At 36.6% G+C, this 15,799-nt stretch overlaps 1 protein-coding gene across 4 annotated transcripts in view; it reads right to left on the reverse strand.

The window, feature by feature from the left end:
* The window catches only part of USP34 (ubiquitin specific peptidase 34), a 219,721-nt gene that overhangs the window by 1,395 nt on the left and 202,527 nt on the right, over positions 1 to 15,799 (reverse strand). For 2 of the 4 annotated variants that reach the window (XM_040223999.1, XM_040223998.1), the window contains 9 exons: positions 14,778 to 14,904; positions 13,980 to 14,087; positions 12,835 to 12,939; positions 12,594 to 12,718; positions 11,455 to 11,578; positions 3,868 to 3,947; positions 1,330 to 1,470; positions 1,080 to 1,223; positions 17 to 176 (listed from right to left, as the gene is read on the reverse strand). In XM_040223999.1, coding sequence (XP_040079933.1) covers positions 17 to 176; positions 1,080 to 1,223; positions 1,330 to 1,470; positions 3,868 to 3,947; positions 11,455 to 11,578; positions 12,594 to 12,718; positions 12,835 to 12,939; positions 13,980 to 14,087; positions 14,778 to 14,904 — 1,114 coding nt within the window. The remainder of the gene's footprint in view (positions 1 to 16; positions 177 to 1,079; positions 1,224 to 1,329; positions 1,471 to 3,867; positions 3,948 to 11,454; positions 11,579 to 12,593; positions 12,719 to 12,834; positions 12,940 to 13,979; positions 14,088 to 14,777; positions 14,905 to 15,799) is intronic. The other 2 variants (XR_005718281.1, XM_040224000.1) reach the window with 2 other exon arrangements.

Below are 15,799 nucleotides of genomic sequence, written 5' to 3' on the forward strand. Positions count from 1 at the left end.
AGTCTGCAAAGCTAACCTTTAGTTTTTCTTTCTTTGGCTTCTTGCTCTTGGAGTGAGTTTCTCTGCTGCAGACAAGTCCTGCATTTGCTTAAAAGCTCTTGCAGAGTTGGAATTAGAGCCGGGTTTAATTGTTTGGGAGTATGTACCGACAGGAGCAAAGCAAGTGCCCGTAAGTCCTACAAAAATCCAAACAAAGATTTTAAATTCCAAAGCCAACATTTTGACACAACTGTTAGTAGTTTAAATGCACATGTTTATTACTCTTCCAGGAATCCATCCTGGTTCCTCTGGTACTTTTAGAAGGATGCTAAAACTAGAAAGCCAGTGTTATGATACCACTGTCTTTATATTTCATTTGTTCCAAGTCACTAATACCATTGTTCTTTGCACCATACCACTTGACTGAAGACTTAAACAGTGTTTTCTGAAAATGGGGGAAAAAAATGAGTAATAAAACTTATACAGGAATTTTAAAAGCAAATCCTGAATGATCCATGAACAATTTAGGCCTCATTAATCTAGGAGTCAGTTTTCAAAGATACTTTATTTCTGGTAGGTACCACAGGTCTTCTTCATGTAGTGCTTTAATCCACCCTGGCCTCTAAGCATTTTGTTCCTTGGGAGGCAGCTGCTGGACATGTGCCTGCACATGCTGGTGGGTGTTTCATTTTTCTACAACACGGCTTTCATGGAAGTCTATACAAGCAAGCAATTGCCCAGCTTTAACTGGCTTTATAGGCAGACTACTAACTTGATTTTCAGTTCCTTATGAGTCACAGGCACTAACAGAAACATCACAAGTAACATTTTAAAAAATTTGAGCAAGTAAAGGGAATGTCTCCTGTTAGTGGTTTTATTACCCTCAGCATTTTATGACATTGGCTTCTGTCTTAAGGTGACAAAGTATGCTACATACACAAAAGGCCGAGGGAACACATTTTCATTTGGTTAGTTTTTCATCATATGTGACTTCTAAAGTTTGAATAAGTTAAAATTACGTATATACTAAGGCCAGATTTAGAATTGATGTAATAAGGAAAGTTTGAAAGTACATGACTACTGCCTTATATAGTTCTTACCCCATTTAAAGCAGCACTTGCTTTGGAAATTTCAACTCTGTTGGTGAAATCAGACTGCAGGTTCTGATACTGATTTATCAAGTTTGTAATAAGGGTGCTGATCAAATTGGCACAGTTAGCTTCAGAAAACACTTGACCTTGAACCTGAAAGAGATGATTTTAAAAAAAAATCTCCAAAAGACCAACACAATGAAAACACAACCTTTAACTAACTGGAAGTAACAAGCTGACTTTCCAATTTGTGACATACCTTTAGAAGAAAATGTGTCATGAATGTGTAGACAATGTTGTTGTTTAGGAAAGTTCTTTCATCCATTAAGATGCATTTTATATATTCTGCAAAAACAGGATCTTCACACAAAAGCTTGATGCAGTTTTTTGACATAGCAGACTAAAGTGGGGGAAAAAAGCACTGATTGGTTGAGCACTGAAGTAAGTGCAAGTCTTAAATACATTGCTTATGATAGATATACATCTGAAGTCACTTAACATCCCGTTGGAAAAACCACTTCTCTTTGGCCATGCCATGTGGCTTGTGGGATCCTAGTTCCCAAATCAGGGATTGAAGCTGGGCTCTCAGCAGTGAAAGCACAGTGTCCTAACCACTAGACCACCAGGGGAATTCCCAGAAAAGCCACTTTTACTGGGTTGGTCAAAACGTTCATTCAGGTTTTCGTGTAAAATGTTATAGAAAAACCTGAACAAAATTTTTGGCCAGCCCAATACTTTAATCTAAAACTCTTGGTTACAACTATACTCTCAATAACTTAAATGAGTAAGTGTTAAGAGACCTGTAAAAAGTCTGAAAGGCAAAACTGAACAAATACATTTAAAAAGAAGTGCAGCCTTATTATCTAGCAAGAGTTAATAAGGACTGGAAAAATAAGACAAATGGGATGATGTTTTCAGGGGAAAAGAGATGACCAAACCACCCACAGAGAAAAGATAAAGTTTAAGAATTTTATTCCCTAAAATGAGTTAAAACTTGCCCTACATAATGTCATAAGAATAGTAATTTGTTTGGTAAATCCCTTTCCCCCACACCTTCATAAATATTGCAATGATAAACAGCAAACCTCTTTTCCTAATTGTCTCACACAGAAATCAGTGGGTCCCAAAATATAGAAATTGTACTAAAATTTGGTTTTCCTGTTTTCAAATGGTCATGGCTCTTAAACACAAGTAGTATGTCTTTAAGTATATTCCCTAGATCATTTATATGTGTGTTTTAATAACAGATCATTTACATGGAAGAAAAAGTGGATTATTTTTTAAAAATAGGACAAAGTTTAGATAATACTGTACATGCATATACTTGTAAGTAAACTGTTTAAGGTCAACCCAAGAAATTAGGAGTCAAGTACAACTGGCACCCAGGTTTTCAGATCCTTGGTGTCAGGAAAATCTGTCTTACTCTACCAGTAGTAATAGTCTCTGCCTATGATTCCTGCACAGTACAGATGGCTTTTTCTATGGGGCTGCTAGGCGCTTTGGAAGCTTGAGGTGGTTTGACTTTGTTTTAAGGGAAGTTGGGGGGAGGGTGATGAATTTTGTGGGAAAAAAGCCAAGAGAGTAGTGCAGTGCAGCAGCAGATAAAGCAAAAGGGAAGCGACAGGCAGTGTCAGAACACAGAAACCAAAGCAAGCAACCACCGAAATCAAGAAGAATGAAAAAAGCAGCAGCAAGTGGCAGAGTTGGGGGGGGGTGCATGCAGATATCTGTTCCAATTTACTGAATAAACCACTCAGCTCAGAAGTCAACCAGCAAGTTGTTTTCTGTGTGTTTACCATGTACTATGACATATGAGTAGCCTATCAAAGATTCCTAGTATAGAAAACAAAATGACATTTCTTTACGAATACAGATGACTCAGGTAGTCTTTATACTTGTGAAATTCACAGTTTGGGACAGGGAGGCAGAGAATCAACTATTACAGTACCATGTGACATGTATCCATTAGGAGAGCATACAGCATACAACAGCCTGGACAAGAGGCTGGACCAGACTCTCAGTATTCTGGGTGCTAAATGTGGGTAAAAGTCCATGCCAAAGGAATTAATCAACTCACATCATCCTCTGCAAATAGGCAATGCACTCAGGCAAGAAACGAAGTTTTTTCAGAGTCTTAAGAGTAGGGTCCTTTATGCCTGATTCAAGGATGAGCCAGAGCTTAGAATCAATCTGATTTCTTCCTCTTTCCCCACCATTCTTCCTCCACAATTTAACAAGCATTATTTAGGTGCCCACATTAAGGGGTTGGCTCTTAGACTCAAGATAGGAAGGGTACAGTGTTTCCTGTTCTCAATGAGATTGCTGATAAGAAAACAAGTGCACCAGACTCCAAAAACTGCTCTGAGGTAATAGATAAGCGAGAGGTAATGAAGAGTCTGCTGAAATGTTTTGTTAGCGGTTTTGGAGTGGTGGCAGGGAGAAGAAATAGGAGAGGTGAGGGAGACCAAGAAGTGGCCCATGGCTTCTTGTCCTAATAGCTCCCTGTCTCAGACTTTCACCACAACCATTTATATTGACCTTTAAATGGGGAATTCAACTTGAAACAGCTTGTCTAAAATATCCTTTGTGATAACAAATGTATGGAAAAAGAAAATTACACAGGGCAACTAGATGTCCATTGCTTAATAGTTACTTGTTCTATTAACAGTGTCTTACCTACCAAGATTTGAAAACATCCCCAATTTCTAGCCAGTTTTCAACCCAGTGTTCCTAAAATTACTGACCATCTGGTTGGATGAGATGAAACACCAAGTCATCTAAAACTCATTTTCTTTACCTGAGTCTGGCATAGCTCAGTCCAAAGTTTGGGGAACAGTGCAAGATGAAGTGGCAAACCTTCATAGGCAACTAGGACACCTAATATTTGAAAAGAAACCAGAATAGGTTATAATTATAAATTACACTACTGAGATATTAAACTCTGCAGGTACAATAGTATGGCTATTTCTAGTCGTAACTGCATATTTTCTATGTTTTAGAAATACGTAAAGTATTTAAAGGGGAAGAATTCATTCCAATGTTTTAACCAGTGAAATAATTTTTAGAGTTCAGTATACTTTGACTTCATTTATCTCTCATACCTCATTCCTAGAAGGACCTTCAAGAACTTAAACCAGTTCAGGTTTTTGAGAATCAGAACTTTATCTGGGACAATAAAATTTACTTCAAGTGGTTCCAAAGCTTTCTTGGGTTAAGTTACACTCCGCATATTAGATCATATTGCTAGAGTGCAGTGGGGACAGGGGGTACAAGTTCAAACAGGATGTGAAGAAGTAGGAAACACATCATTCTCTCTTTTATCTTGTTTCTCCATTTGTAGTAGATTTAGGTAAATTCTTCTCTTAAGAGCCCCTAGCCTCGTCCCCAGGACCCTTCAGGTGGATCACACTTAGCTGCTGTATGTCAGCATCTTACTTGAAATGGTCAAGGTTTTAACTTTTCCTTCTCTTGACTATTCCAGATATCAAATGTTTCCTTAAGAAATTAGTTCACCTAGCCCCTGCTATCCTACCTCTCTGAAAACACAGAAGTTGTAATGCCACAGTCAGTCATAAGTAAATTTTCCATCCTCCAACACCCCCATCCCCCAGGGAAATCATGGAGGAGAAATATAATACAAGTTATCTTCCTACAGTTAAAAAAATTATGATAAACAGCTGAAGTTGGCACACATTTTCAGTACAGGGCCAAATAGTAATTACAGGTTTCCCCCAATTATGAAACCTTTCATAAGCTGAAACAACATAAAGTGAAAAAGCAATTTACCTTTTTCCACAAAAGCAAAAATCCCCTTTGCATTTCTTTTGGTTAGCAGAAAGAGGTACTAACGTAGGTATTTCATAAAAGTGAAGTGGCATAAAGCAAACTTTCAAAAATTTGGGAATACCAGTATTTTAGTCTTTGTAGGGTATTTAACTGTTGCAACTGCTCCACTGACAGCACTAAATGAATGGGTGTGGCTGGTCTTTCAATAAAATGTTATTTAAGACACTGAAATCTGAGTGTCGTGTAATTTTCATGTATATCACAATATACTCAATCTCAGGAAAAAAAATTAAAAATTGTATAAACTCTTCTTAGCTTGCAGGCAGCTCACTGGTTGTACAAAACAGGCAGCACGCAGGTTACTGTTTGCCAACCTCTGTATTAGACTACGGGTCTGAGAAAATCTTAGAGAAACCAGATCAGTCATTCAGTTTAATCATCAAAGGATGCCTAGACTCCCTTTTGTGGGGAAGCCTACCTTTTATTTTCCTGTCAAGATTAATTCCATTTTAAAGACCCAAAGAAAACTCTCACCTTTCTCCTAACCTAACCTGGTTGGGATTGGAGGCATTTACCAATCATAACATCACAATACACAGAAGCAAACAAAGGCATGTCATCAACACTGATGGCTACAGAGAATAAAGTTCCTATGTTCCCATGTTTCAGCATTATAATTATTCATAAAAGTACAGCAGGGATTGGCAATAGGCCCACAGCCCATTTTTTCTGGCCCCTTCGCAGAGTCTGCCAACCCCTGAACTAGAGGTTGCCCTGACATAAACCCTCTGTGAAAGCGGGCTTTAACTACAATTTAAGATCCTCTAGACTTTATTCCTATTTTCCACAACTACTAAAAAGCTAGCACTACCACAACAACAACAAAAAAACAGAGGCCTTCTATGATGTAAGATTGTTTTCAAATAATATTGATTCAAATATGTTTATTTTACAAGTGAAGAATGGAATAAACATACTAACATCTATTGTGTTAGATAAGTCAGATAATCATATTTAATTTTCTCATCAACTTTGGGAGGCATTATGTTACCCTCATATTCCCCACTGTTTTGAATGAGGAAATGAGGCTCAGAGAAATCACTAATCTGCTCAGTTTCATCCCCAAAGCAAGTGAGTTATATCTATCTATCTAGATATCTAAGCTGTATCTATCCCAGACTTATCTGAGTCTAAAGCCCCACCATCTTTTCAATAATCAGTTTCCCAAGCTTTAGTCATCTATGTATAATTTTCATCACTGTTTTCATATCTGTCCATCTTCTCTGTTTACTTGATAACTGTGCTTTAGATTCACTCAGAGAAGCTAATCCTATGTTGTCCTTGTCCTAGACAATGTAACATCCAGGACAATCATGCATTTGGTATGAACTATTTACTTTTGTAATACAGTAAGATCTATTTCTTAACATGAAAATTATTTTCTCTGGGCCATCTTGTACACTACATTCTGGAAAACACGGCCACCCACAGTGAGCTAAAGACACCTCTTTCACATCCTAATCCCTACTGAGCTGCACCTTTGGAAGGAAGGCCATCCCTTCAAAGCAGGGCTTAGTTTCTTTCTAGCATTTTCACAAAGCACCGAGGATAACGTGTATCTAGGCTCTACTAATTTAAGGTAGAGGCCAATGCCATCCTAGTCCACACACTCCTCCTCCAATAAGGGTATCTCACTTACTGGGTGCAAAGCAAAAGGAGATGCAAACCAGCATTCACAGGCACGTTCCCAAGCCTTACCTCAGCAAACAGGATGGGCAGACCTAAAACATACTGGTTCCTGTATTATCACTCATCTTTCTCGATCCTGTGACTTCGGGCATCCTCAACAAAGGTCCTTACCCCACCCCATTCCCACCCACGAAGGAACCATATTCAACAATGAAAAGCTATTCCAAACATATTTTTTCCTCAATAGTGGCACCTTATACTGTAGAAGCTGTTGGGTGTGTTGTTTAAAAGAAAAATCTTTTATAGGTAAAATGGTAATACATATGGTTGCTGTGAGGATGAAATACTTTATATATTTACTAGTTAGGGCAGTGGGAGCTCTGGCCAACAGATGGAAGCCCACAGCTAATGCTCCACTGTAAGACTGAATCAAGACATTTTAGCCTGAGAATATCACATTTGATTCTTCTAATTCCCCTATTTCTGACCTCATACCCACTAAGCAAACTGTTGTTATTTACTCGGCTTCCCATGCAGGTTACAGGAAAAAATCTGCTGGCCCTACCATGTAACATTCAGATTGCTGTGCTCATTCTTCTTTGTAGATTAACAGACTGGTAACCAACCTCTAAATTATACATATGTCTATTAAATGTAATGATTCTATATGACCTCATATAGGTGGATGTGCCCTTGGATGGATAAAAGCTGGCTTCTGAATGACTGACACTTGTTTAAGTACATTCATCCTAAGAAGCCTTTGGGGAAACAGCTAAACGAGCTGTTTCTCCAATCAGTATCACCTTGATATCAAAAAAGCTGAAAGATAATCAACAGTTGTGCTTTCATATTGAACTTTAATCTATTTACTTACATCAACTATATTAATTTAATTCTAGAAACTTTGAAGATTATGGATTTTCTAGGTATATCATGTTACTTGCAAAAAATATTTTAAACCACCTTTCACTTATTAAAGTATTAAGAATGCTTTCAAAAACTAATGTCAAGGTGATTTTTGCTGTGTGTCTAAAAATGAAAATTATGAAATCTAGGGATTTGTTAATTTTATTTGAATATCTTATTAATCTGCATGTGCACTACTAAGGTACCTAAAAAACTTGGTATGACTAGGGTTTGCATTACCAACTTTCTGTTTTGGAAAAAAATTTTCCTCAAATGTAAGATCAATGCATGATCATTACAAATAATTTGTATTTAACCTAGAAAATAAAAGTGTCCATAATTTTATCCTTAGTTAAGAATATAATCTTCTTTTTTACTTTAACATGTACTGATCTTCCCCCTTGTTCATTAAGAATGTGGTCATATTCTGTATTTTCCAATTTGCTTTTTCATGTGATCCAAAGTTATTTCCTATCATTTTATTTTAAAGACTATATTATACAAATGAACTTAACTAAGCTTCTATGGACAGACATTTGGGTTTTTCCCAGTTTTACCCAATACAAACCAAGTTAAAATAAACATCCTATGTATGTTACTATATATTTAATGAGTAGATTTAGGGTGGATCCCCAGATCTGGTATTGCTGGGGCAAAGGGCATGAACAATCTAAACTTCCTCTCCAAACCAACCCCATTAATAGATCTCCTCTTTGCCCAAACTGTAGTATCATCCAAACTTTACCTCATAGTTGGGAGAACAGGAATAGAAATAACTGTTGACTTTCTTTAATGTTCTTTACCATTTTACTGAATCCTAAAAACTCTTTGTATACTGGTATTCCTAGCCATTTATCTGATAAGAAGGCAAATATTTCACTCATTAGTTGTATGTATTTTAATTCAATTCATGGCATTTTCAATAAGCAGTACTTTTAATTTTCACAAAATAAAAAATTTCAATCTCTTACTTATTGTTTCTGGGTTCTGTGTCATGCTTACATGATCTCAAGATGGTATTCATATGATTCTATGTTTTTTATTTAATATTTCTAGGACTTTATTTTTCACAATTAAATACTTAATCCTCCTAGGATGTATTTTGGTCTAAGAAGCAAAGATGCTATTAAAATCTTGCCTCTCCTCTCCCAAAAGCTACCCAATATCTCAATACTACCCATTTTCAACTAATCTGGTATGTCATCTTTATTATCTACCAAATCCTTGTGTATCCTTATGTCTGTTTTGGGGCTGTTTTTTCTGCTGTTCCATCCATGTGTTTCCATAGCTGCACTGTATGGTTTTAATCATTAGTTTAGTCATTCCTTGGGTATTAATGGGGGACTGGTTCCAGGAGCCCCCAGTACTTGAAGACCCTTATATAAAGTGGTAATACAATGATTACAGTGGAAATTTCAATCCACAGTTGGCCTTTTGAGGATATGGAGGATATTTACATAGGTGCTGCTGTGCTTCATCGCTCAGTTGTGTCTGACCGTTTGTGACCTCACGGACTTGTAGCCTGCCAGGCTCCTCTGTCCATGGGGATTCTCCAGGCAAGAATACTGGAGTGGGTTGCCATGCCCTTCTCCAGAGGATCTTCCCGACTCAGGGATAGAACCCAGGTCTCCCGCATTGCAGGCAGATTCTTCACCCTCCCTCTGAGCCACCAGGGAAGCCTATGTAAGTAAGAAAGAGGAGAAAATAAACCCATACTTGCTGTTTTTATGTAAAAAAATAATAATAACAAAATTTTTACATATCAAAATACTGCGGTCTCAGACACACTAGTATTATTTCACTTGGCAATCAGCAGCTTTGTTCATATCCCTGGATTCTCTCCCAACTTTCTGTCTCTTCCATCCCCATGCCTGACTGTCCTCACTTCAATAGCACTTCGACCCTCCCCTCTTGTTGCCAAATATAGTTTCTTGAAGAAACTATACAATTAAAACTCCTTATCAACTCTCTGCTTCCCATCCCAGTTGTTAATGTGGGCTTTGCTTTCTCAAGCTCTCTCCTCGTTGCCTCTCCCTGGAAATAGTTATTTCAGCCAGAAGACTGGGACATAATCTCTCCATTTGTAAGAAGCATAAGGAAAGCAATGCTTTTAGTTCTTTGTTTTACTTCATATCCAAAATAATGTCCAATTTTCTTCATTACGATACAACCATGAAAAATTTCTTTTCCTGCTCAATTTGTTAAAGGTTTCAGTTTATATATATCTAGAGCTGTCCTATGCAATACAGTAGCCACCAAGTCACATCTGCTATTTAAAATTAATTTTGTTAAAATAAAAAAATTCAGTTCCTTAATTATATTTCAAATTCTGAACACTCACATGGTCAGTGGCTATCACACTGTGGTTGGTGATACAGTTGGAGAATATTTCCATCCCGCTAGAAAATTCTAAAGAACAGTCCTATGTAGAGAACTAAACACTGTGAGCCAGCATAAATGTGCTTCCTGAGCGTAAGTGATGAGGAGCATAAAATATGATGAAAACTGAGTCAGCTAATGGGATGGCTAGGTATGTCTCCTTTCTTTTCCTCCCTCTCCTATGTTTAATTTCCCAGAACTATCTATTTGTGTTAGTGAGGAAGACAGTCTCACAGGGTGAAAACATTCATTATTTCAAGTAGATAAGACAGCTCCTCACTTAACTTTTGGTATAAATCACATGGACACAATTACTAAGAACTTTTCTTGAAGTTAACATCTTTGTAAAGTTCTTCCTCCTTATCTGGGAGCAAGACTGTCTTATTAGAACTCCTGGGTATTTCCCTACACTTGATCATTGCCACTGCTAGATTTCAGCTTTTTATAGCCAAGTGCCATAACTCAATTATATAATCATGAAATGGCCGATATGAACATATCCTCATCTGCCCACTCCCCGATCTTCAGCCACATATATAAAAAACTAGCTAATGGTAGCAGGTGGAAGGAACACCCTTTCAAATCTGAAGACATTCTAATCACTTACCAATAAGCTGGTTTTTCTGAAGAGAAATTATCCCTGACAGTTGTTACCACTTCCTTCTTGGATTTGGCCCTATCTATAATGAATCAAAACCTTTTCCAAAGGAAGGAGGGGGTTGTGACTGAGAAGGAGCACAATGCATAACTTCCAGGGTGCAGCAATATTCTACTTCTTGACCTGGATGGTGGTTCCATGATTATTTCACCTCCCATTCTCTTGACACAAAAACTATGGTACAATGGAGAGGATCCTGGGCCATCCCTAAAGGTAACAGACTCATACGACACATAGAGCCTGAGAACTCTGGAGATCTTGAGACAGGGGGCATCTGGAGGGCTACATTTCTTCTAAAGACTTATCAGCTAGAAAAAGTCACCCAAAGGGAGCAGTCTTCTAAGAGCTCTCAGCTGCATCCGCAGAGAGACAATATTACATAAAAATAATTCAAGGTTTTCCCCCTTTTATAATTCACTGATTTTTTTTTTCTATTTCTCATATCTTCCTTTTCAAATTTCCCTTCTCACTCATCCCTCTATTTTATGAGACTTACCTCCTAATTTACTCATATATGCACCTCTGCTTCACCCTGGCAAGTCCACTTAGCTTGCTCTTGGTGTTTCCAGCTCCAAAGCACAGCTGGCACTACTGATCTTATCTTATCCCTAGATCAGGGCTGGGGAAGTCCATCTCTCTAAGCCTGCCTCCCTAAACAGAGCAGTTTTTGGTTTTTAAATTCTGCTGGTCAGATGGAGGAGGACTTGGGCTTCTATGTACAAAAGTGATAAGCCTATTCCACACTCCTTTATAAGCCAGCTGAAACTCTGGGCAGAACTATTCAATGGAAACCAGTAAGTTGGTGTTTTCTTAATAAAAATAAAAATGTTCCCAAGAATATTAATATTTTTCAACATTCACTTTAAAAAAGAAAAAAAGGATTGGCTCATTTTTTTCCTCCCCTTCCTAAATGGCTAGGGGCTTAAAATAATTCAGTGGAATTTACTGCTCATCTTTTATACTTACTCAGCTTAACTAATGTTTCAGTAAATTTTTCACAGTTGATTGCAACTCGGCATAATAGATGGATGAATTGATGATAAGAAAAGAAGTAGTCTAGCAGCATACGATCATAAACGTCATCTTTGCCCTGAAGGTTAAAGATGATAAAATGGTTGCACTTAAATTGTATAATAAATTAAAGAGCATATTTTGTGCAAATGTAATAAATTTAACTAAAAAGCTGATTAAATATTTAAATTCTATAAGAACCTAGTTTTAAATTCCAAGTTTCTATTAATGTTATTAAGATCTTAACTGTCACAAGTTTATTTTCAGTGTGCAAATGTTATCAATTAAAATTACCCCTTATTTCTATATACTTTAATAAAGTAAAACTACTGTAGGATTTTAAAATGTGACACTTGAGTTCTACAGACATATCATCAAGAAGAGTGAATTAAATTTGATTTTTGAAATAAATTTCAGATTATTTCTGAAATGGTTTCTACTGTATTAACTATTTTAAATATTTTATTTAATACAAACTTCTTAAATGCATTTAAGATCCAAAGATAGTGGGCAAGAAAGAATGTAAATAAGGTGGGTGAGGAAAGATAAATTAATGAAAAAATTGTTTAGAAAAGTCTTAGAACTAAGATAAATTATCCTGTGTCGATGTTCCTTCTCTCTATAATTTAGAATTAGCACTATTTTAGAATAAGTATTAGAGAACCAGAATCAGGCTACAAATGATGATAAATCCATCAATCAGTGATAACTGGGCTTAGGTCAAAGAATTATAATTAAAGGGCAGTAAAAGGAGTCATTGATTATATGGCAAAATATAAACAGTAGTCAGTACCTAACTTCATCTTTCAAATTTAGATATATGACCCATTTATAATTTAGCCTAGTGACAAATACTAATGAGATTTTCTGTTAGGATATTTTTTGAGGGGCAAAGAAAACTTACTACTTGTGCTTATTATTGATTTTGCAAATATTCAACCAACATTTCAGAGCAGGAAAAAGTCCAAATGAGTCTAATCTCCTTAGGATCCAGAAAATGATCATTTAAGTCTAATATACTCATAATGGCCAGAGGGGAAGTTCTAAATTACTGTGTACTAGAGAAACATGGTTTTCCTGGCATCCCAACATACCTTACTGGTTTCCACCATTGTGGGCAAGAGGCACATATTGAGTTCAGGGCGCGGAGGCCGAATATTGCTTTTCCCTCCTATTAGCTTGATATTTTCTCGACAAGGGAAATAAGGTCCAAGAGACACTAAGACATTAAAAGTGTACAATAAGAATAAATGGAAAAAATAAATCTCCACGTTTCAGTGTGCAGAAAGATTAAATGCCAACCATGTTCAAGTACTGTGCTACATGAATACATACTTGGTATATTACTGTGATGATAAGTACAATGGTTGTGCTGTAGAAATGGAACCAGAGTATGAAGAAAGTCATGGGGACTCAAAAGCACAAGTTCCTTGAGGACATCTGGAAATAAAAACACAATGTGGGCATTAAAAACTGGAGTGTGGATCTGCTATCTTCAAATTCACCAGTCCAACTGGGATAACTGACGGTAGTGTGGCAGCTAACAAGTTTTAATGAGTCTCAGACTGTCTGAGCTCTCAGCCCCAGGACAAACTGTCTGATGCTTAACCAAAAATAGATCCACAGAGTTATTAACGACAACAGGGCATCATTAAGAAACCAAAGTTTAAAACTTAAGAGAAGCACCAGGGACAAGTACAATGGAGGAAATATTTAATGCACACTGATTATGTTTCTTCATAAAATTAACCAAAGCAAGGTTTGAAATTCTTTGGATCTGCAAATCCTTAATCAAATCCTTTGAAGTAACCTTCTCTTCTTGATGGAGCAGTACAGGCCAGTAATTCTACAGAACATCAGGTGACCTGCCATGATTAACTGCTCATATATATCTACCGTTTTGAGAAACTGTAAACAAATAGCTACAGTCTCTAAAGATGACTTAAGTAGCTTATAAGACAGTAAAAAAATGCAGTATGAATTTAAACCAAGGGTTTCCTTTAATAGATATAAATTATCATTTTATTATAAATATGCAATTAATAAAAAGCTAAAATACTCAGGAGTCCAAGAACTACTACTACTAGGAAGTATCTTTAGGCAAAAAGACTCACTGAAATAATCACCCCAACTCTTTACAATGTCAGTTCTAATCTGTAAACATCTGCATGATTCTACACTGTTTATATAGATCGGAAGATTTCAGAGCTGGAAGAGATCTAACCTTAGGTCAGCATGCCCAGATATATGAAGTGACCTGGCCTATGATGACATAGTTAATTACTGATATGTTAAGAAACAGAATTCTGTTTTCCTAAGAGTCTGCTGGCCAGTCTAAGTCACTCATAAAAAGTACCAATGTCTTCCAAACACTACAGAACTAACATTACATCTTATATACACACACATACACACACAGGAGCCCATAAAAATGTTCTTCCATTAGGCTTTTACACAGGTTTATTTTCCAGGTAACTTACCTATACAGGCATTTCTAAGTTCTGGAGGGCTATAGGAATTAAGAAGAGTTAACAGTTTATGGGCAAATTCAATTCGCTCCTGCCACTGGATTAATGCTTGCTTCACGTCTGCAAACACAAAAGCATACGTAAACATGCCATCTGAAGTCAAACTTCTTCACAATTATTTTCTGTTGTAAACTACAGAATGCTAACACTAAAACATTCAAATTTATTACATAAACATCTTTAGTGAAAGCTAAGTGATTATTTTTATAAGACAGCTACTATTGTTAAACTTGCTAGATTTCTTAAAATACATATTTTAGTGATTGTTATGTCCCATTTTCTCGAAATTCACATACATTTCCAAGTTTACATGATTTTACAGGGACACAAGAGATAACTGTTTTATAGTTATTTCTCTTGAAAATAAATGATCTAATCTAAGCCATGGAAGTTTCCAGCTGGAGAACCTTCACAAATACTCATGTTGTTACCATGCCTGGAAACATTTTCCAGTCTCCTAAATCTTTTTTTTAAAATATTTTATTGGAGGATAATTGCTTTACAATATTGTGCTGGTTCCTGCCATACATCAACATGAATCAGCCACTAGCATGCTTGCTTATTTTTTAGGCACGAATAAAGAAAATAAACAAGAACATTCCAGCTTTACATCTGGAGGTCACACACATTTTCCTAATGGTTAGCTAACATCAGCCTTGTAAAGACAAATTCTCTGAAGCATGTGGTTTAAAAAGTCTTATTTCACTCTTTAATTGTTAAACTAATAAAAAAAAGTAGGATTAAGCAAACCTTTTCTCTGAAGATATGGGCGTGTAGACTTCAAAACTGAAAGGAATATTGACAGAAGTTCTACTAAGTCTCCAGTCACATGGCAAGCTGTGGCTTCATGATACATCATGTGCAGTGTGTTGAAAGACTACAAGTGATTAAAAAAAATGAAAAACTTCATTCCACTTTTACTTTATGGAGCCATAAAATAGTACCACCCATCCTCTATGACATGTTTTCAGACTCAGACTATGAGTGTACCTATGTGCACAAAGCAAATGTATCTGCTTTCTACCTACAAGTCAAAGTTCCCCATTCAGCTCTTTAAAGCACAGAACAATCCTCACTCTCAGAGTCTGATATTTTGTGTTTACATTTTACTTTGAACAAATAATTTATTTAATTAGATTTCTACGGGGGGCGGGGGGTGGTTTACTGTTCGCTCTAAGTACACATTTCTAAGACTGCAAGTTTCAAAGATTACAAAGCAGCAGTAACAACAGGAAGACTAGGGAGAATAGGCTACTGCTTTAACTAACTTTCAAGAGTTTCTATGAAAGACAATGGTGAAACTGCTGTCAGTCATAGGAGGTCTAAAACAGTAGCAGTAAAATGGTAGGTTTAAAAGAGGTAAAAGAACTCCAAAGGTAAAATTCCTTTGATCATATTGGCTTGTTAAATCTTTCGATTCCTTTAACTGTACTAGCTAATGAAACCCTTGGTTTCTATTTCATTGTACACCAATGCATCATCTTCCTAATCTTATCAAATCGGTTCCCCATAGCCTATACACTACTCGCAATTCACAGCTGAAAATTCATAACCTAGAATCTGTAACAGTACATAATTTGAACAATGTACTCATGTGACATTTAATGTGTTAGTTGTGAGGACAGAAACCATGACAATCTTGTTCACTGCTATATCCCCCGTGCCAAGCACAATGCCTGACAGAGTAGACATTCAAACAGCTGTTGAAGAATTAAGTTCCCATTACTCTTCTTCACATACTTTTGTTTTAGCGAGACAGACTTTGCTCTTGT

This window comes from Oryx dammah, unplaced genomic scaffold (assembly GCF_014754425.2).
Source record: "Oryx dammah isolate SB20612 unplaced genomic scaffold, SCBI_Odam_1.1 HiC_scaffold_25, whole genome shotgun sequence".
Lineage (NCBI taxonomy): Eukaryota > Metazoa > Chordata > Mammalia > Artiodactyla > Bovidae > Oryx > Oryx dammah.